This window comes from Amblyraja radiata, chromosome 2, assembly GCF_010909765.2.
Source record: "Amblyraja radiata isolate CabotCenter1 chromosome 2, sAmbRad1.1.pri, whole genome shotgun sequence".
Classification (NCBI taxonomy): domain Eukaryota; kingdom Metazoa; phylum Chordata; class Chondrichthyes; order Rajiformes; family Rajidae; genus Amblyraja; species Amblyraja radiata.
Genome location: NC_045957.1, coordinates 101,823,870 through 101,846,457, shown reverse-complemented (window position 1 = coordinate 101,846,457; position 22,588 = coordinate 101,823,870). Strand labels below are relative to the sequence as shown.

General features: G+C 42.0%; 1 protein-coding gene across 1 annotated transcript in view; it reads left to right on the top strand.

The window, feature by feature from the left end:
* The window catches only part of gpd1l (glycerol-3-phosphate dehydrogenase 1 like), a 44,095-nt gene extending 37,885 nt beyond the window's left edge, over window positions 1–6,210 (top strand). The window contains exon 8 of the mRNA XM_033012358.1: window positions 5,335–6,210. Within this exon, the coding sequence (XP_032868249.1) occupies window positions 5,335–5,431 (97 nt within the window). The 3' untranslated portion in view covers window positions 5,432–6,210. The remainder of the gene's footprint in view (window positions 1–5,334) is intronic.
* Window positions 6,211–22,588: the final 16,378 nt, after the last annotated feature.

The following is a 22,588-nucleotide window of genomic DNA, read 5'->3' as shown; positions in this document are numbered from 1 at the left end:
CTCTCATTCTCTCAGCATATGACAGTCCCGCCATCCCGGGAATTAACCTTGTAAACCTACGCTGCATTCCCTCAATAGCATGAATGTCCTTCCTCAAATTAGGGGACCAAAACTGCACGCAATACTCCAGGTGTGGTCTCACTAGGGCTCTGTATAACTGCAGAAGGACCTCTTTGCTCCTATATTCGATTCCTTTTGTTATAAAGGCCAACATGCCATTCGCTTTCTTCACTGCCTGCTGTACCTGCATGCTTACTTTCATAGACTGATGTACAAGGACCCCCAGATCCCGTTGTACTTCCCCTTTTCCCAACTTGATGCCATTTAGATAGTAATCTTCCTTCCTGTTTTTGCTACCAAAGTGGATAACCTCACATTTATCCGCATTAAATTTAATCTGCCCACTCCCCCAACCTGTCCAAGTCACCCTGCATTCTCATAGCATCCTCCTCACAGTTCACACTGCCACCCAGTTTGTGTCATCTGCAAATTTGCTAATGTTACTTTGAATCCCTTCATCCAAATTATTGATTTATATTGTAAATAGCTGCGGTCCCAGCACTGAACCTTGCGGTACCCCACTAGTCGCTGCCTGCCATTCTGAAAGGGACCCATTAATCCCTACTCTTTGTTTCTTGTCTGCCAACCACTTCTCTATCCATGTCAGCACTCTACCCCCAATACCATTTGACCTAATTTTGCCCACTCATCTCCTATGTGGGACCTTATCAAATGCTTTCTGAAAGTCCAGGTACACTACATCCACTGGCTCTCCCTTGTCCATTTTCCTAGTTGCATCTTCAAAAAATTCCAGAAGATTAGTCAAGCATGATTTCCCCTTCGTAAATCCATGCTGACTCGGACCGATCCTGTTACTGCTATCCAAATGTGCGGCTATCTCATCTTTTATAATTGACTCCAGCATCTTCCCCACCAACGATGTCAGGCTAACTGGTCTATGATTCCCTGTTTTCTCTCTCCCGCCTTTCTTAAAAAGTGGGATAACATTAGCTACCCTCCAATCCACAGGAACTGATCCTGAGTCTATAGAACATTGGAAAATCATCACCAATGCATCCACGATTTCTAGAGCCACTTCCTTAAGTACCCTGGGATGCAGACCATCAGGCCCTGGGGATTTATCAGCCTTCAGTCCCATCAGTCTATCCAACACCATTTCCTGCCTAATGTGGATTTCCTTCAGTTCCTCCGTCACCCCAGATCCTCTGGCCACTAATATATCAGGAAGATTGTTTGTGTCCTCCTTAGTGAAGACAGATCCAAAGTACCTGTTCAACTCATCTGCCATTTCCTTATTCCCCATAATAAATTCACCTTTTTCGGTCTTCAAGGGTCCAACTTTGGTCTTAATTAATTTTTACTTCTTCACATACCTAAAGAAGCTTTTACTATCCTGCTTTATATTCTTGGCTAGCTTACCTTCGTACCTCATCTTTTCTCCCCGTATTGTCTTTTTGGTTATCTTCTGATGTTCTTTAAACATTACCCAATCCTCTTGCTTCCTGCTTATTTTTGCTACGTTGTACTTCTTTGCTTTAATTTTTATACTGTCTCTGACGTCCCTTGTCAGCCATGGTCGTCCCTTTCTCCCCTTGGAATCTTTCTTCCTCCTCAGAATGAACTGATCCTGCACCTTCTGTATTATTCCTAGAAACACCTGCCATTTTTGTTCCACTGTCATTCCTACTAGTGTATCTTTCCAGTCAACTTTGGCCAGCTCCTCCCTCAAGGCCCAATAGTCCCTTTTATTCAACTGCAACACTGACACCTCCAATCTACTCTTCTCCCTCTCCAATTGTAGATTAAACCTGACCATGTTATGGTCACTGCCTCCTAATGGATCATTAACCTTGAGGTCCTTTATCAAATCCGGCTCATTACATAACACTAAATCCAGAATTGCCTTCTCCCTGGTAGGCTCCAATACAAGCTGTTCTAAGAATCCATCACAAAGGAACTCTTCAAAGTCCCTTTCTTGGGGTCCAGTACCAACCTGATTTTCCCAGTCTACCTGCATGTTGAAATCTCCCGTAACAACCACAGCATTATTTTTGCTACATGCCAATTTTAACTCCTGATTCAACTTGCACCCTATGTCCAGGCTACTGTTTGGGGGCCTGTAGATTAGTCCCATTAGGGTATTTTTACCCTTACAATTCCTTAGTTCTATCCATAATGATTCCACATCTCCTGTTTCAATGTCACCCCTTGCAAGGGACTGAATTTCATTCATCACCAACAGGGCAACCCCACTCCCTCTGCCCACCTGTCTGTCTTATCGATAGGAGGTATACCCTTGAATATTCAGTTCCCTGCGCTGGCTCTCTTGCAGCCATGTCTCAGTAATTCCCACAATATCAAACTTGCCAGTTTCTAACTGAGCCTCAAGCTCGGCCACTTTATTCCTTATACTTTGCGCATTCATATACAGCACTTTGACCTCTGTATTCACTTCCCCCCTCGCAATTGGTCCTGACCTTACTCTGTTGTCCCTTCTCAAGCTTTCCTTCCGTTAATTCGAGAATCTTTTGTAATTTTTCTTGTAGCCACTTCCCCTTCAACTCCATCTTTCTACTCCCAATTTGTCAATCCCTCCCCCCCATTATTTAGTTTAAACCCCCACGTGTAGCCCTAGCAAACCTGCCTGCCAGAATGTTGGTCCCCCTCCAGTTAAAGTGTAACCCGTCCCTTTTGTACAGGTCACCCCTACCCCAGAAGAAATCCCAGTGGTCTATAAATCTAAATCTTTGCTCCCTGCTCCAGCCCCTCAGCCACACATTCGGATCCCCAATCTCTCTGTTCCTGTCCTCACTAGCACGTGGTACTGGAAGCAATCCAGAGATAACCACCCTAGAAGTCTGGCATTTCAGTCTTCTTCCCAACTCTCTGAACTCATGTTGGAGAACCTCCTTCCTCTTCTTCCCGATGTCGTTTGTGCCTACGTGCACATCTACTGCCGGCTGTTCACCTTCTCTCTCGAGGACGTTCAGAATTCGGCTTGTGACATCCTGAACCCTGGCACCAGGGAGGCAACAGATCATCCTCGCAACTCGTCTGCCGCCACAGAATCTCCTGTCCGCTCCTTGGACAATGGAGTCACCCACCACTAGGGTTCTGCCCGACTTCGGTCTTGCCGGTCGAGTCCAATCTGTAGGATTGGAGCCACCGACGTGTCCGCCGCTCCGACTGGAAACATCGTCTCCCCGGACAGTTCCCAAGCGGGCGTACCTGTTTTCATTAGGCACAGCCACCTGATTCTTCTGCACTCCTCGATTTCCACCCTTTCTCTCCGTCACACACCTTGGTTCTTGCTGTATCCTCGGCGTGACTACCTCACTGTAGGTATTGTCTGAATTACATCAGTACTCACCAGGACCAAATAGACTAAAGGAATAGTTATAAAGTTTAAAAACAATACATTTATGGAAACCTCAAAAGGCAATGAGTCCCATGCTCTTCTGCCTGTTAGGGTCTCTGGCTTGCAATGGGTGGTCTAGAGAACTCGAGAGTCCTGACACTTTATGGGATCCCAGTCTCAGGAGAAGTCTGATGAGCTCATGTGTAGCACACAATCAATGTCCATCAGTCTGAAGAAGGGTCTCGACCTGAAACATCGCCCATTCCTTCTCTCCAGAGATGCTGCCTCACCCGCTGAGCTATTCCAGCATTTTGTGTCTACCTTTGAATTGAATTGAATTGAATTGAATTGAATTGAATTGAATCCTTTATTTGTCATTCAGACCTTTCGGACAATTTCAGACAATTGGAACAATTTAAACCAGCATCTGCAATTTCTATCACATCAATAAGTCCATGCCTCTTTCAGACAACAGCCAGCTACATTTTAAGATTAGCTATCCTCCTAATACTCAAAACAAGGGTAATTCCGTACATCATGCACTGAGCTGGTCTTGGTCGTCTATGAGAAGGAAAGGAAGCTCATCTTATCTCTATGGGCTTTTCCAGCTGCATAATTCGAGGCCACATGATGTTAGGCGTCATGATTTACTGGTTCTAATTGAACCTAAATGTTTTCCTAAGTGAGGCTGCTTGTTGGACATAGGGACTGTTTGCAGATAATTCCATTTAGTTAAGCCCGTTTTAATCCTTGCATTACCGTGGTGAAGTTTTGAAAGGGCCCTGGTGGCTGAGTTTCTGAGTTAAATCCAGACCCAGATGAAATAAATGTTTAGATATTAAGGGAATATGATGTGCTGAGGATAATGCCGTGAATGGAGCTTATGTATAAAATCAGTCAGGATTTATTGAATGGTGGAACAGGCAAGATGTGCTAGAGTGAATACTGCTTCTATTTCTTATGTTAAATAACTTGACATTCTTCATGTTGGACATTGATCTGAACCCAAGTAATTTTGCATGTAATTTAAAGCTAGATTGCTTTTAACTTGAACAGAAATTGATGAAACTGCAGTTGGGAGTATTATATTGGGAGGACCTGCAGAAGCTGGTTGACACCTAAGATAGACACAAAATGCTGGAGTAACTCAGCGGGACAGGCAGCATCTCTGGAGAGAAGGATTGGGTGACGTTTTGGGTTGAGACTCTTCTTCAGTCTCGATCTGAAACGTCACCCATTCCTTCTCTCCAGGGATGCTGCCTGTCCACTGAGTTACTCCAGCATTTTGTTTCTATTTTGGGAGTATTGTGTTTGGTTTTGATCATCCTGCTGTAGGAAAGATGCCTTTAATCTGGAAAGAGTGCAGAAAAGATTCCTAAGGATGTTGTGAGGAATCACGGGTCTGAACTATACGGAGCGGTTGGACAAGATTGTACTTTATTCCTTGGAGCACAGGAGGCTGAGGGGTAATCTTATAGAGGTGTATAAATTCATGAGGGGAATGGACATGGTGAATGCACGGAGTCTAAAGAGCATAGGTGTATGGTGAGAGGGGAAAGATAGGAACCTGAGGGGCAACTTTTTGCACACAGTGTGTGGTGGGTATATGGGACTAGCTGCCAGTGGTAGTAGTTGTAGCAGGTAAAATGATAACATCTAATAGACAATTGGACAGGTACATTGCTAGGAAAGGTTCAAAGGGATATGGGCCAAATGAGGCCAAACTAGCTTCAAATGGGGCATCTCGGTAGCATGGATGAGGGGCTGAAAGTGCTGCATGACCATGACTCTAAGTTTGAGTATTTTGCCTTGGCGCTTGTAAACCTTTTAATATGTACATTTGTCCTTGTGGTGCATGTTCCCAATCCACCACCAGATGGCTTCCCCTACTCTTCCCCCACTATTTTCTCTTGAACTGGCACAAACCCATACAATTTTTGATTTTCTTGTTATAGGTTCCCTTTGTTCACAGCCGTGTATCAAATTTGCTATGAAAACAAGCCAGTGGGAGAATTGATAGCCTGCCTGCAGAGCCATCCAGAACACATATAAAATTGCATTATGATGGATTACTTCTGGTGTTCCTCGTGCATGGGGCTAATACGCAATATTGACGTGTGGATCATTAACTAATGAGATTACGCTTGACTAGATTGCTATGAAGTAGATTGTGTGACATGAGTCGGTCATATCAATGGAGATTCCATTATATTACCAGTTAATGTTTGCAAATTTGTGGTGGACAGAGATGAATATTCGGTCAAAAAATGCCATCCTGAACAGCCGACTTAAGAATTGTTAATCTGAGTGCCTATTTATAATGGAAACACTGCAGCTGATGGTTTGCATGTATGTTGGCATGAACTTTGAGCGAACATTTATGCAAAACCAAATTTAGTTATTGGGTATTGTCGACTAACAAGTTCAAGCATCAGATTGCTCATGGAATATCAGGTATCACTAACTCTGTCACGACTACAGAATAGTGTTGAACCTTAATTTTTTTTAGAAATATCAGTTTTATTAGTTATTTTTAATACTATAATGTGTGAAACTCCATACTTTAAAGAGTTCTATAATTATGAGCATGTTGTTGTTAACTGTACTGAATTGCACACCCAGCTTATTGGAGGTTTCAGCCCAAAACATAATCACTTTTCCTGGAGAGATGCAAATAGACTGTCTCAGATGGGGCAGTTTTGTTACTTTTATACTTTTGATGTTTCATATAATCTTGAAGTGTTACTTCCTAATGGTAGTTAACTAACCTCTGATCCAGAGGTCAGGGCTCCAATCAGCATTCCAAAAGTTTGTGCACTTAATATGAGGATACTTAACCACTTCAATCTCTCACCAACCCGACCCTGCTGATCTATACCTCCACGGCACTGACCACTTCCAAAGGGATTTACTCTCACCAATGTATGGCCCCATGATTCAGTCTCCTCATCCCGTCCATTTGTCTGCATTAGGCCCGCATCCCTCCATGCCTTTCCTATCCATGTACCTGTCCTTGCATCCTTTAACCATTGACTTTTCCATCACCTCAGGCAGTTCGTTCCAGATATTCACCACCCTCTGTATGAAGAAGCAAGTACGGTTTTCATAAACCTAGCCTATGAGGTACATGATTGCTCCTTTAGCAACAAAGGTTTGGGTCTCCTCTGCTGTTAACCCCTTCCCGTCTTGGCAGGCCAAACTAGCACTGAGAGATATGTCAGTACTGCTGCTTCTCATTACAATAGCAGCAGTCTTATTTGCAGCTCAATTCACAATACATCAATAGCTTTGAGTTAAGCAGATCTGTAAGAGTCTGCTGTGCAATGGAATTTTGAAAATTTACCGGCCTGTTTCCACAGCACACAACAGACCCAAAGGCTGATTAGTCGTGCTGTAAAATGAAAATGCTGACAATGCAGCAAATTGTTGAACTAGGTCAAAGGCAGGCTTTAGAAACTGTGAGAGTGAGTAAAGCAAGGATAGATATGCTAATTAGTCACAGAGAGAACATTTCAACATTTACAGTGCCCTCCATAATGTTTGGGACAAAGACCCATTTATTTATTTGACCTGACCCACTCTAAGGGAATTGGGAAGGGCAAGTGACTATCATGTCATTGAGTGAGCCTTTGGGGACCAGCGAGCACAGTTCGCTGGGTGTTCAAGGAGTTGCTGGGTGTCTGAAGACATCTGAAGGTAGATAGATCTCCTGCGCCTGATCAAATATATCCAAGGACACTGTGGGATGATAGATAACATTGCAGGAGCCCTGGATGTGACATACAGTGCCCTCCATAATGTTTGGGACAAAGACCCATCATTTATTTATTTGCCTCTGTACTCCACAATTTGAGATATGTAATATTTTTTAAAAATCACATGTGGTTAAAGTGCACATTGTCAGATTTTATTAAAGGCCATCTTTGTACATTTTGGTTTCACAGTGTAGAAATTACAGCTGTGTTTATACATAGTCCCCCCCATTTCAGGGCACCATAATGTTTGGGATACATGGCTTCACAGGCATTGGTAATTCCTCAGGTGTGTTTATTTGCCTCCTTAATTCAGGTATAAGCGAGCTCTCAACATCTAGTCTTTCCTCCAGTCTTTCCATCACTTTTGGACACTTTTATTACTGTTTATCAACACCAGGGCCAAAGTTGTTCCAATGAAAGTCAAATAAGCCATTATGAGACTGAAACAAGAATAAAACTGTTAGAGGCATCAGCCAAACCTTAGGCTTACCAAAATCAACTGTTTGGAACCTCATTAAGAAGAAAGAGAGCACTGGTGAGCTTACTAATCGCAAAGGGACTGGCAGGCCAAGGAAGACCTCCACAGCTGATGACAGAAGAATTCTCTCTATAATAAACAAAAATCCCCAAACACCTGTCCGACAGATCAGAAACACTCTTCATGAGTCAGGTGTGGATTTGTCAATGACCAATGTCCGCAGAAGATTTCATGAACAGAAATACAGAGGCTACACTGCAAGATGCAAACCACTGGTTAGCTGCAAAAATAGGATGGCCAGGTTACAGTTTGCCAAGAAGTACTTAAAAGAGCAACCACGGTTCTGGAAAAAGGTCTTGTGGACAAATGAGATGAAGATTAACTTATATCAGTGATGGCAAGAACAAATTATGGAGTGGAGAAGAAACTGCCCAAGATCCAAAGCATACCACCTCATCTGTGAAACACGGTGGTGGGGGTGTTATGGCCTGGGCATGTATTGCTGCTGAAGGTACTGGCTCACTTATCTTCATTGATGATAATAATAATAATAATGGATGGGATTTATATAGCGCCTTTCTAATACTCAAGGCGCTTTACATCGCATTATTCATTCACTCCTCAGTCACACTCGGTGGTGGTAAGCTATTTCTGTAGCCACAGCTACCCTGGGGCAGACTGACGGATACAACTGCTGATATTAGTAGCATAATGAATTCTGAAGTGTTTAGACACATCCTTTCTGTTCAAGGTCAAACAAATGCCTCAAAACTCATTGGCCAGCGATTCATTCTACAGCAGGACAATGATCCCAAACATACTGCTAAAACAACTAAGGAGTTTTTCAAAGTTAAAAAATGGTAATTTCTTGAGTGGTCAAGTCAATCACCCGATCTGAACCCAATTGAGCATGCCTTTTATATGCTGAAGAGAAAGACTAGCCCCCAAAACAAGCATAAGCTAAAGATGGCTGTAATACAGGCCTGGCAGAGCATCACCAGAGAAGACACCTAACAACTGGTGATGTCCATGAATCGCAGACTTCAAGCAGTCATTGCATGCAAAGGATATGCAACAAAATACTAAACATGACTACTTTCATTTACATGACATTGCTGTGTCCCAAACATTATGGTGCCCTGAAATGGGGGGACTATTTATAAACACTGCTGTAATTTCTACATGGTGAAACCAAAATTTATAAAAATGGCCTGACAATGTGCACTTTAACCACATGTGATTTTTTTTTTTCTATTATGAATCTCAATTTGTGGAGTACAGAGGCAAATAAATAAATTATGGGTCTTTGCCCCAAACATTATGGACGGCACTGTACTAGCTTAAAGACAACTTAGCTTAATAACTTAAATACAACGGTTGAAGAGAGGAGGAAAATACTATGGTTAGGTTTTTAAGAAGAATTGTGATTAGGGTATTAGTTGTGGGTCCTTCCCTTGTGGCTGGTAAAAGTCAATGAGAAAATCTTATGCAGTGACCTTGTGAGATCCTCGATAAATCTTGGAGGATTATTTGTTTCCTTGTTTTGATTTCAAACCCATTGCTACTGGGAGAAAAAAAATTACATCATGTATTAGAACTAACCTATCTGTGGGGAAGTGGCCTAGTTTTCTTGAAAAATATGCTGCATTGTTAGTGGCTCATTGCGCAAGTGCGTGGATAAGAGACCCCATGGGGGAGAAATGGATGCTCTTCCTGACTGCTGCAAGGGAGGAAGCAGTTAGTAAGTGACTTAATGAATGCTAGGCTGAAAACCTGAAAAAAATGATTAGTTTACTTTTGCAAGAGAAAATCAACTGCACTAAAAAAATTAAATTGTTCACTTTTTTCTACACTTCAGATGTGAATGAACTTGAGATTCATTGAGTGCCTTATTTCTGAAGCCATTATTGAAGTAGGCTTGACTAAAGCAGCATTGTAGCTAAATCTGGCAAAGTCTGCAAACCATGCATGTAATATATAGTATCAGAAGGGATCACAGGCACTCATCAGACCGTTGAAATCAACTAAAAGGGCCACATTACCATTCTGCCTTCGATCGCAAGCAAAATCAAAGCTCAAAGTGCATTTATTCTGTATGACCAATTGCTAACTAGATTAAATTAGCAGATGTTTCAAAGCAAATGAAGATGGTAGATTCCAATTATGAACACTGAGATTCAGGAGAATTTAAATTTCTCACATTTGAGAAGATTGGGTAATTGTCAGGTTTACAGTACAGCTTTTGTTTGTAGACTTCTAGATCGGATCTTACCCAGAGTTGGCAGACTGTTTTTACTGAAAGTCTGAAGCCTAATTGAATTCAATTTATCTGGCACAATAAATCATGGCAGGAAGAATAATGTTCTTCCTGCAAAAATCTGACATATAAGTATTATGAAAGGGAGGAACAGTTTGTTGGCCTGAAAATCCTGAATCTTATATGTAAAGAAATTGCATAGAAATGCTACCTGAAGTGGCTTAATCACTGGGTTGGTATATGCAGTGATATTATGCTACTAATTTTTTTACACCAAGAAGGTTCCAAATTGTTCAATGTTGAATTGACATAAATAATAGTGGCAACAGCTCCCTATTCCTTTGAGAGCGGCAGTGGAATTGAAGGACAGCGATTTTGCTGGCATTCCAAGGGTAGGAATGGAAATAAAATTAGTGAGCAATCCTGCTTTCAGTCTCCATTAATTTATTTTAGAAAGGCTGTATGTTGGAACATTGGTAAATACAGGCACAAAGTCTCTTGTCTGGCAATGAAAAGTGAACTGAAGTGAGTAGATGGGGTACTTCTCTTAAACGCAGAAATGTAGAGGAAGAGATTATTAAATGTTTAAAAAGAAGCAAGTCTATTTGCAGCCTATAGGCTATAAATCTAAAATAGGTTCAGGGGTAGACACAAAATGCTGGAATAACTCAGTGGGACAAGCAACATCTCTGGAGAGAATGAATGGACAACGTTTCGGGTCAGGGGCCCTTTGTGTCCTTTGAGTTAATCCAGCATTTTTGTGTCTATTTTGGTGTAAACCAGCATCTGCAGTTCCTTCCAACTCACCCTGTTTACATGGATTCTATTCCTTCTGTAAGCTTTTCATCCAAGGTTTTTCCATGCATCATCTTCCTCTCTAATCTATGGGGAGAGAGGAGTGGGGGGGGGGGGGGGGGGGGGGGGGGGTGGCTTGTGACAAAACACGTCCCAAGACCTCTTGCACTTTATTAACTATTGGGACGCGCCAGGCAGAGCAACAAACTTCGCCCAGTGAAAGGTCGCTGAACAGCAAGAGGTCTGAGTCTCGGGGGCGTTGCCTGGCTGTCGGAGATTGAAGAAACCTCTCCTGTAACATTATAATTATTATATCTTAACTGAAGTGTCTTGGACCCTGATAGTGTGCCGGAAACCACAACCTTCTCTGGCGTGGGTGACAAGGGTAGCAGGAACATTGATCTACTCTGTAATGAAGGGAAGGGGGTGATATGGCGGGTTCACGAGTAGCACTCGGATAAGCATCTGTTGATGATGTAGGAAGGAATTGCAGATGCTGGTTAAAACCGAAGGTAGACACAAAGAGCTGGAGTAACTCAGTGGGTCAAACAGCGTCTCTGGAGAAAATGAATATGTGACGCTTCGGGTTGACACCCTTGAGATCCATGAGAAAAAAACATTTTCACCCAGAGAGTTGTGAATCTGGAATTCTCTGCCACAGAAGGCAATTCACTGGATGTTTCCAAGAGAGAATCAGATTTTGCTTTTGGGCTCACGGAATCAAGGGATATGGGGAAAAAGCAGGAACGGGGTACTGATTCTGGATGATCAGCTATGATCATATTGAATGGCGGTGCTGGCTCGAAGGGCCGAATGGCCCACTCCTAGACCTATTTTCTATGTCTATGTTTCTTCAGACTGAGTCAGGGGAAAGAGAAACAAGAGATATAGACGGTGAAGTAGATATAGAACAAATGAATGAAAGATGCAAAAAAGTAACAGACCATAGTTAGCTGTGGCTGAGTGAGAATGAGGACAGACAATGAGACTCAACAAGCCAAGATGACTTTGAAGCTGGGTGGGCCAACGATGGAGAGACTGGGCGATCATTTCATTGAACACCAAACTCAGTACGCCTTGACCAATGTGATCTCCAGTTGACAAACATTTTAATTCCCCTTCCCATTCCCAGACCGATCTTTCTGTCCTGGGCCTCCTTCACTGTCAGTGTGGCGACATGCAAATTGGAGGAACAGCACCTCCCATTTCACTTGGGCAGCTTACAACCTAGCGGTAATAATTTTGATTTCTCTAATTTTAAGTAACTCTCTCTCTCTCTCTCTCGCTCTCTCCTCTCTCTCTCTCTCTCTCTCTCTCTCTCTCTCTCTCTCTCTCCTCTCTCTCGCTCTCGCTCTCGCTCTCTCTCTCTGCTCCTACCCCACCCCCATCCCCCAGCCCCACCCTAGTCATCCTCCCAGGTCCACAGCTACAGCCACATATCCATTCATTATTACCTCTTCATCAGCCAACCATAGACCATTGTGGGCTCCATCTTTCCTTTGTCATCGATGTCGGATCTGATTTTTTCATAACCTTTTCATACTTCTCGTTTCCCTCTCCCCTGACACTCAGTCTGAAGAAAGATTTCGACCCGAAATGTCACCTATTCCTTTTCTCCAGAGCTGCTGCCTTCCCGCTGAGTTACTCCAGCAATATAATACTTGCGATTGATACACTTACTTTTACATAAGGCTTAGGTTTATACTTTTAGAACAATTTTACTTTGGTTTCAAACACCTTTTTGATTCATTAAAATGGAACAAGATTCTTCTACAGTATACTTGAGAATTGTGATAATCAGAATCCAGTACACTTCCTTATGTAAAAGCATAGATCTGCAGAAGTGACAAATGTCTCCAGCTGAGAACAAACTCTCCCAATAAAGAGAGCAAATCTTCAAACACTGTCAAATAAGTAAGGTGTGCAATTAATTTGTGATACTGCTAGAAATAACAAAAATTGAATTGAGAAAACATTTAAATTATGAATTAAGATGTTTTACAAATGTAATTTTTTAACTTTTTAACACTACTGGGAAATGGCAATGTAATTGTGAAACATTTCATCAGATATGATCTGTGGAATATCATAATTGTAAACTAATATCTTAAAATAAAGATTTTAATGATGCTGATTTTATTTTTTGGAGTAACATTACATGGAGTGCACAGCAGGAAGAAATGTTCAAGACCTCAAACAACACAAAGCTCTTTGTTATAATCCGACATTTCATGACATATAAAAACATTCAATTTCCCCATTTAAAATGTTATAATTTGTGATATATGTATTATTTCCACAAACTTAAAGATTCAATATAATAACAGAATAACAAAATTAAAAATAAAAGAATAATTCCTGTTTCATTAAATGTGGAAATGCATCAAAGTTGCAACATGGAATGAGCCAAGTGAACACTATGTGATTATTTGTTGGGAGAAAATGATTCCATATCTCCATTCCTTTTACCTGTCTGCCTTGTTTAATCCTGAATACTGACCGTCAACAACGGAAATGGAGGTGAATTCTACAATTTATCTTTTGTGTTATGTGTTTTTAATCTTGCTTCCATTGCCTTTTATTCATGTAAACAGTTCATATCTTCGATCCTTTACAATTCACAAAGTGAAATAATCCATAATTTCCAAGAAAATTAAATGTTCTGCGATTGGAAACATGGAAGATTGCATTATCACCCTTTTTCTTTGCTCTTTCCCCTCATTTTCAGAATAAAGCTGCCCGTGATCTTTTTTTGAACATAATTATTGATTCTGTTCAAACCCCCCCCCCTTGGGCAGTATATCCACTGTATGCAAATCGTCTTTCCTCGTGTCACCTTGTACTCTTTTGCCATGCCTTAAGTCTGTGTACTGTAGATACCCACCTTCGTGTTTTATACATCATTGTGACAAAGGAATTTCCCAATTGCCTTTGCAGACAATGGCGTGTTAGGCTATTTAAGATGTTACTGTGGACCCATAATTTACATGATGGCCATATCAACGCTAGTTTTTTAATTGCAGGTTCATGTAATTAATTGAATTTGAATTCATCAGTTACTATGGTTACATTTTAAACTTGTGCCAATAGGTCATCAGTGCAAACTTCTGAATTGTTAGTCCAATAACATCTCCTACTGTATCTCAAAGTAATGGAGCTGGATGCGAAGCAGTGGTACAATCAGTGATCTGCACTCTCACACTCGCACGCTGAACTATCTCGGATTATTTTCAGTAACTGTTCAGTCACTCTATCAAAATAATTCTTGATTTGAGCACTACTTATATCAAATTCAACCTCAAACTTCTTCAAGAAGAACAACAGTTAAGAAGGAATCGCCAGGAATCATAAGAAAACAGAGAAGGTACACAAAAATGCTGGAGAAACTCAGCGGGTGAAGCAGCATCTATGGAGCGAAGGAAATAGGCAACGTTTCGGGCCGAAACCCTTCTTCAGTCTGAAGAAGGGTTTCGGCCCGAAACGTCGCCTATTTCCTTCGCTCCATAGATGCTGCTGCACCCGCTGAGTTTCTCCGGCATTTTTGTGTACCTTCGATTTTCCAGCATCTGCAGTTCCTTCTTAAACAGAGAAGGTTTGTAGTTAGGGTAGCTAAAGGATGATGGAAAATGAAGCTAATTTAGTAAAGGTAATTTAAAGGTTCCTGTTAGAAAAGTGCAATAATTAGACTAGCAAAATGCTTAGACTGCAAGGCAGAGATAATTAGAACTATGTAGCTATATAGGAGTTAGAATGTAGGACTATTCACGGAATAAGCAAGATATAATAAGAGCAGGAAAGCAGGCCCACAAAGGAGGTCATTGTCTACAAGAAGGTCAAGTCAAGTTTATTCGTCACATACACATACGAGATGTGCAGTGAAATGAAAAGTGGTAATGCTCGTGGACTTTATGCAAAAAACAAATAAAGAAACAAACTACAAACAGAATGGAACAGAATTACATATTCTTTTACATATTAAATATTGTGGGCGGAAGGAAAAAGGGGGGAAAAACAGCAATTTAAATAAATAAATAAAACGGTAGAATGGTTCAGTAAAGTTAGTCCCTGGTGAGGTAGGAGTTTACAGTCCTAATGGCCTCTGGGAAGAAACTCTTTCTCAACCTTTCCGTTCTCACAGCATGGCAACGGAGGCGTTTGCCTGACCGTAGCAGCTGGAACAGTCCGTTGCAGGGGTGGAAGGGGTCTCCCATGATCTTATTGGCTCTGGAGTTGCACCTCCTGATGTATAGTTCCTGCAGAGGGGCGAGTGAAGTTCCCATAGTGCGTTCGGCCGAACGCACTACTCTCTGCAGAGCCTCCTTGTCCTGAGCAGAGCAGTTCCCAAACCAGATTGTGATATTTCCGGACAAGATGCTGAGAACTGCTGTCAGGTAAGTCTTGTATAAATCATTAACTAATGATTATGTAAGGTCATAAGGTCCTAAGTAATAAGAGTAGAATTAGGCCATTCGGCCCATCAGGTCTACACCGCCATTCAATCATGGCTGATCTATTTATCCCTCCTAACTCCATTCTGTCCTCTCCCCATAACCTCTGACACCTACTAATTAAGAATCTATCCATCTCTGCCTTAAAAATATCCACTGACGGCCTCCACAGCCTTCTGTGGCAAAGAATTCCACCGATTCACCACCCTCTGATTACAGTCCTAAAATAGACCTAAAATGCTGGAGTAACTCAGCGGGACAGGCAGCATCTCTGGAGAGAAGGAATGGATGACATTTCGGGTCAAGACCCTTCTTTAGACAGAGAGCCAGGGAGAGGGAATCTAGCGATATGGAAGGGTAAGTTGTGAAAACAACAGATCAAAGCATGATGATAAGGAAATGTAGAATGATTCATTGTTAGCTATGGGGAAGATGACACGAGGCATACAATCAGTAAAATTTAATCAGGAGGACAGTGAAACTAGTCAGAGAACTATGATGGGGAGGGACGGAGAGAGAGGGAAAGCAAGAGTTACTTGATGTTAGAGAAATCAATATGGCTGGGTTGTAAGTTGTCCAAGCAAAATATGAGGTGCTGTTCCTCCAATTTGCGTTGGGCCTCACTTGGTGTAAACGTGCATCTGCAGTTCCTTCCTACACATTACAGTCCCAAGTTAAGAAGAACTCGAACTTCGTGATTTATTGTGAAACTGTAGAAAAGATGTGTAACTATTGCAAGGCAAATACCTTAAACTACTGAAAGATTTTTGGAATAGTGGAATATTTTTCAGCTCCCACTCAGGGATGCTCTCCAGTATACAGACACGATTCGCCAATAAATCAACTTGCTCAAGAAACTCACATGAGATTTTGTTTATGTGGTGCCCGATCTGAGTTGTAATTAAGGGTGTGACTGGGCCCCACATCAAAGCCAGACTCAGGTTGCAGATCCAACACACAAGTCCTTCCAAACAATCAGCTTTTACAATCTCCTCACCGCTCATTCCCAGTACATTTCTATCAATATTCTCCTACATCTTGCCATCCTTCCTAAAGAGAGGTTCCCAGAAAAGAATATCATATTCAATTGAGGTCTAACCTCTAAAGGTTCAGCATAACTTCTTTGTTTTACACCCTATTTTGGATGAAATGTTAACCCTTGCTGCCTCCTGATTGGACTTAAAAGATCCCATCACTGTTCCATGGAAATACACAGGATATAAGTCAAAGAAAGAGACCATTTAGCCTAAACAGGTTATGCAAGCATCCACACTTATGTTTCCCCACATCAGTGAACCCTTCACCACCTTATCCAGCCTCTCCTTCACCACATCAGTGTCATTGTTTCAATCGCTCCCACATTCTTGGGTGAGAAAGTTCCATTAACTAACCTGGTCAAAAGTTATCTCAATCCCTAAAAGCCACTATAACCACTGTGGGACACCTAGTACAGTCACAACCTCATTGCTTCAGTGACTTGGGTGCAATCCTGACCTCTGGTGCTGTTTGTGTGGAGTTTGCACATTCTCCCTGTGACCACATGGGGGCAGTTTCCTCCCATATCACACAAGTGTTGTTTGATTGAAGGAACACAATCAATGCTGGAGAAACTCAGCGGGTGCAGCAGCATCTATGGAGCGAAGGAAATAGGCAACGTTTCGGGCCGAAACCCTTCTTCAGACTAAATACTGTAAATTGCTCTCGAATCTAGTAGAATTGGGGAAGGGGGTGGAAGGTGAAGTGAATGTTGAAATCTGAGATAACAAGGTTAGGATACCAGATTTTCTGCTCCTTATCGCGTACACTTTGCAGGTACAAAATGGTTATGTTGTTTCCCTCAAAACCAGTGGCTACATCTCAAATAACTATCTTATAGGTGGTAAAGCACTTTGTGATATATTTCAGAAGTAATAGCAGTGATATGGAAACTATAAGAAAACAGTATTGCCATACCCATACCCTTCTAAAAAAAAAGGTGCCACATTTTTTCTGAAGATATATACGAAAAGCTGGAATAACTCAGCGCGACAGGCAGCATCTCTGGAGAGAAGGAATGTGGGTCATTTGGAGTCTGAAAAAGTGTCTCGACCCAAAACGTCACCCATTCCTCCTCTCCCGAGATACAGCCTGTCCCGGTGAGTTACTCCAGCTTTTTATGTCTATCTTTGGTTTAAATCAGCATCTGCAATTACTTCTTACTCAAAATTATTCTGTTGCCTTCACAGATAGTTTACAGACCAACCTTACTAAACCTTGCTTTAACTTTATATCCTTTCATTGCCAAACTCAGTCCTCAATCAAATATGATTTGTCTTCAATAAATCCATGCATGCTATTATTTATTACCCCCAACTCGAACGAATACCAATTTGTCTTGTTTTGGTTTATTGCATCTGAAATGGCAAGTTGATTAGTTAGTCATTTTCATTTTAACCTTGTCCCTTGTCCCGTGGTGCAATATCATCATTTTCTAGAAACACTGGCCACAGATTGTAATTTTCACCCTTCCTTTCATATAGTTTTCTGGTATAACAAGCTCATCAGGAAGGCTGGCTCCATCCTGGGGGCGGAGTTGGATTGATTGGAGGTGGTCTTGGAGGGGAGGATGCTCCTCAAACAGCGGAGCATCTTGGACGATACAGCTCACCCCCTCCATGACACACTGGTCAACCTGAGGAGCACCTTCAGCAACAGACAGGTTCCACCTAGATGCAGCACAGAACGCCACATGAGACCCCTTTTCCCTGTGGCTATCAAACTGTATAACTCCTCCCCTTCTGCCGTGGGGTAGACTGAGACTGACCCCCCCCCCCCCCCCTCAATCTTTGCACATCCCCAATCCTGGAGTTTCCACTCATCACTTTAATTTCATGTTTCATATATCTTGCGTCTTGTGTCTTGTTGGCAGACCAATTTCCCACCTGGGATAAATAAAGTTCTGTTGTATATTTCACGTTTTTATTTGTACCTACTTCCTTCTACCAAGAATCATCGATGGGGCAAGTATAGTATCTTTTCTAAAACCTAATTTCTCTTGCATGTGGAGCCCCTATACGACATGCAGCAATCAGCTCATCAGACCCATGCGCTGGCTTGTCTTGGTTGTTTCCCTGTAATCAATTCCACCTCGTTGCATTGTGCTGCTATCCAACACCAGAGAAAATTTACAGTAAAAAAATAATCTGCAGCATGCCTTCGGGATGTGAGAGAAACGCAGAGCAAAGTGAAAAAACTTACAAGTTCACAGGAAGGTTCTGCAAACTTTACAAGGGCAGCACTGGAGGTCAGTAGTACTGAAACTATGAGGCGGCAACATTAACTGCTGTTTCTTGACTAATTATTACCTCTTAGCTGCTACATTCTATGGAACTTGTGATGAATCTTAGAAAGCTTTTAATGTGACCTTTTTAACTTTATATTGCTCTATTATTAAATGAGAAGTGTGTCCTATCCCTTCAAATCTAAGGGAATGTGAACAACATTGAATCATGTTCAGAAAATTATTATTGTCTTTCTGATGTTTTGGTTTATTATTATTGTCACATGATAGTGAAGAACTGTATCAAATATCTTTGATACTCTCCTCTGATACTATCTTTGATATTCACCATAGTCTCTGAGCACGATCCCCCCCCCCCCCCCCCCCCCCCCCCCCCCCCCCCCTCACCCTCAGCTCCTTACAGTTCACAGCTTTAACTGTGGATAATATTTGATTACAAGGAGTTCTCACAGTTGGTGTGCATGTGTTCACTTCCATGACTGGGACTAATACGGTATTTAAAGCACATCAGCCCAAAGTGGCGTCATTAAAAGATGCAGCTTGGCTTTGTGTGATTTAACAGCACAGTAACGTCATAAAATCAGATCAAATTAAAAAGAAAATAATCAGGGAGCAGAAAGAGTGCTATTTTGACATTAATTACTTTTGCTGTTTGATTTAATTTTGCACAAAGACCAACCCGCTGGCCCTTAAATGCATCGGCCCCTGTGATATTTGCCAGAACTACCAGATGGCAGGTCCTGGCTGAGTAGCGGAGGGAGAATCCTGACTGCTGTCCCCATCCTTGCCCAGAGAGAACGTGAGCAACCATGGAAACAAAGCATCGACCGCTGTTAACATCAACGCTCAGCATGGGCCAAGGATCAAATCTGGGATGGTAGTGCATGGTTTACATCACAGGTGACATATCTACCAGGGAATATGAAGCCAGAAACGATTTGATTTCCAATGGTTTTGAATTACAACCTGTCAATTAGTGACAGATCTTTTTTAAACCTTGGATCTTATTGATTTGCTGTGAATGGGACCCAGTGTTTTAAATTGACCTCCATTCCCTCTCCTTGACCCCTGAATTATTATAGCTACTTAGAAACACAACTAATGAATCAGGATGATTGACAAAATGCATGAACTTAAGTCATACAAAAGAAATTGTAAAGTAATTAAGGCATAATCTAGTAATCTTCAAGGGAGATGTTATTTAACCCTCTGAGGTAGATAATAGGGTTTTGTTCAGCATGGGAGTAATGAAGACATCAAATTGTGCTGCATAAGTATCTTTTATAGATTAACCATATTGAATTCTGTAGGTGAATAGCATGATATTAATATTAGAATTTATATATCTGAAGAAAAATTCCAGGACAAAACCTTTCCAAATTTTACAAATGTTGTTCTAATTTTGATTGATACTGTCCAGAATATAGTCCAACAGGTTGCTAATAATGTACAAATTTTGGAGCTGAGAGCCAGTATGCTTTTTGAAGTTAGGGACCACTGTATGTAAATGCAAGTATGTACAAAAGCAAAATATAATATAAAAAAAGGAATGCTGGAAGTATCCATCAGATTAAGCAGTGTCTGTGAGGAAAGAATTGGTTAATATTTCAGGTTGATGACCTTAACGTTCTGATCTGTCTATGTCTATGTCCATGTACCAACACATTCAACAGGAGAAACTGAACTGTAATGGGGATTGGGAACACTCTTGATTTTTATCTTGTCTTGTTCCATAGTCACTGAGTTCATTTGTACTCAGCTTTACTATCATTTGGCTCAGATTGACACATTCAGCAGATATCAGATATGCCATCCATTTGTTGTGTACAGCACAGCTGCCCATTTAGTAAATTGTGAATGTATTTTTCCCAACAACAAATTGGATGTGTGCAGCCACTGTCTTGTTAGTGAATCAATCAGTAAAATCACACTTTTTATTCCAGGCCTGTGACAAATTATTTGGTATCTGTTTGAACATTTGGTGCATCTCCTGACCCAGCGGGATAAAGTAAGGGACCTGCATTTATATAGCACCTTTCACAACCTAGGAACGCTAAAATGAAGAAGTCAATGTTCATACTGCTGGGGTGTAAACTACCCAAGCGAAATATGAGGTGCTGCTCCTCCAATTTACGGTTGGACTCACTCTGGCCATGGAGGAGGCCCAGGACAGAAAGGTCGGATTCGGAATGGGAGGGGGAGTTAAAGTGCTGACCACCGGGAGATCACGTTGGTTATTGCGAACTGTGCGGAGGTGTTGGGCGAAGCGATCACCAAGCCTACGCTTGGTCTCACCGATGTAGAGCAGCTGGCACCTAGAGCAACGGATGCAATAGACGAGGTTGGAGGAGGTGCAGGTGAACCTCTGCTGCACCTGGAAGGACTGCTTAGGTCCTTGGATGGAGTCGAGGGGGTAGGTAAAACGGCAAGTGTAGCATTTCCTGCGGTTGCAAGGGAAAGTACCAGGGGAGGGGGTGGTTTGGGTGGGAAGGGACGAATTGACCCGGGAGTTACGGAGGGAGCAGTCTCTGCGGAAAGCCGAAAGGGGAGGAGATGGGAAGATGTGGCCAGCGGTGGGATCCCGTTGGAGGTGGCAAAAATATCGGATGATTATCTGTTGTATGTGATGGCTGATAGGGTGGAAGTTAAGGAGTTAAGGACAAGGGGGACTCTGCCCTTGTTATGAGTGGGGGGGGATGGGGAGTGAGAGCAGAGTTACAGGGTATAGAGGAGACCCTGGTGAGAGCCTCATCTATAGTCGAAGAGGGGAACCTCCGTTCCCTAAAGAATTAGGACATCTCCGATGCCCTGGTTTGGAACACCTCATCCTGGGTGCAGATGCGGTGTAGACAGAGGAATTGGGAGTAGCGGATAGAGTCCTTACAGAAAGCAGGGTGGGAAGAAGTGTAGTCCAGATAGCCATGGGAGTTAGTGGATTTGTTGTAGATGTCGGTCAGTAGTCTGTTACCTGCGATGGAGATAGTGAGGTCTAGATACAGTAGGGAGATGTTGGAAATGGTCCAGGTGTATTTGAGTGTTGGATGGAAGTTTGTGGTGGTCAGTGAGTTCTGGAGGTAGAGTTCTGCACCAATGCAGTTGTCAATGTAGTGGAGGTAGAGTTCGGGGATAGGGCCACGGTACGCGTTGAACAAGGATTGTTCGACGTACCCTACAAAGAGGCAGGCATAGCTGGGGCCCATGCACATGCCCATAGCTACGCCTTGGATTTGGAGGAAATGGGAGGAGTCAAACGAAAATTTGTTGAGGGTAAGGACCAGCTCCGCTAGGCGGAGGAGAGTATCAAAGATATTTGATATCAAAGATATCAAAGACGTTGCAAAGATATCATTTGTGCAAATAATGTGATGGTGCAACTAGGTTCAGACATGATGTCACCGTGGTGGAATAACCTTTCAATATTCACAGTCTTTTGGCTTTCTCCTAGTCCTTCTTCTAAGTGGCCCCTACAGCCCACATGTGCAGGTTTGCCTATCCAACAAGACTACTTGACATCTTAAATTCAGAATGGAATAGGGCCTTCACTAGAACAAGAGGGGGGAAAACTGAAGCAAAAAATACTTTGGCAATCACACGAATATTTGGTACAAGAGAAAGGAAATTAGATGAGAGAAATAATTGTAAAGAAAGAGGTAATTTTAAAGGATGGGTTGTTCCCGACTGTAGAGAAACTATGAGCCATGGTTTCAGAATAAAGGATCAGTCCTTCAGGGCTTGTCTGAAAAGAAATGTATTCACCCAGAGGTCAGTGATTCTCTGGAATTCTCTTCCCAAGAAATACAACCATTGAATTTTGAATTGAATTGATTTTATTAGGGACAGTGCATATTAATAAACATTTGCATGTAATATGCAAGATTGTAGCCAGTAGCTAATTTCCATCCTTTGTCCCAACACAAGGTAAACACATTCCAGCAAGGTAAAAACAAAAGACAAAAATAAAAACAAAACAAACAATAAAGTAAAAAAATAGCAATTAAAGAGTACCATAGGTTATTTTTAAGGTAGATTATGATTGCAATTTTGATTTTGCAGTAACCATATTTTTAGATGTTTGGTAAATGAGGCAAGGGTTGGCAGATCCCGTATGACGCATGGTATCGCGTTCCAGGTCTGCGACGCTCGATATGAAAATACTGACTGCCCAAAGACACTTTTCCTAAACGGGACTATACAAT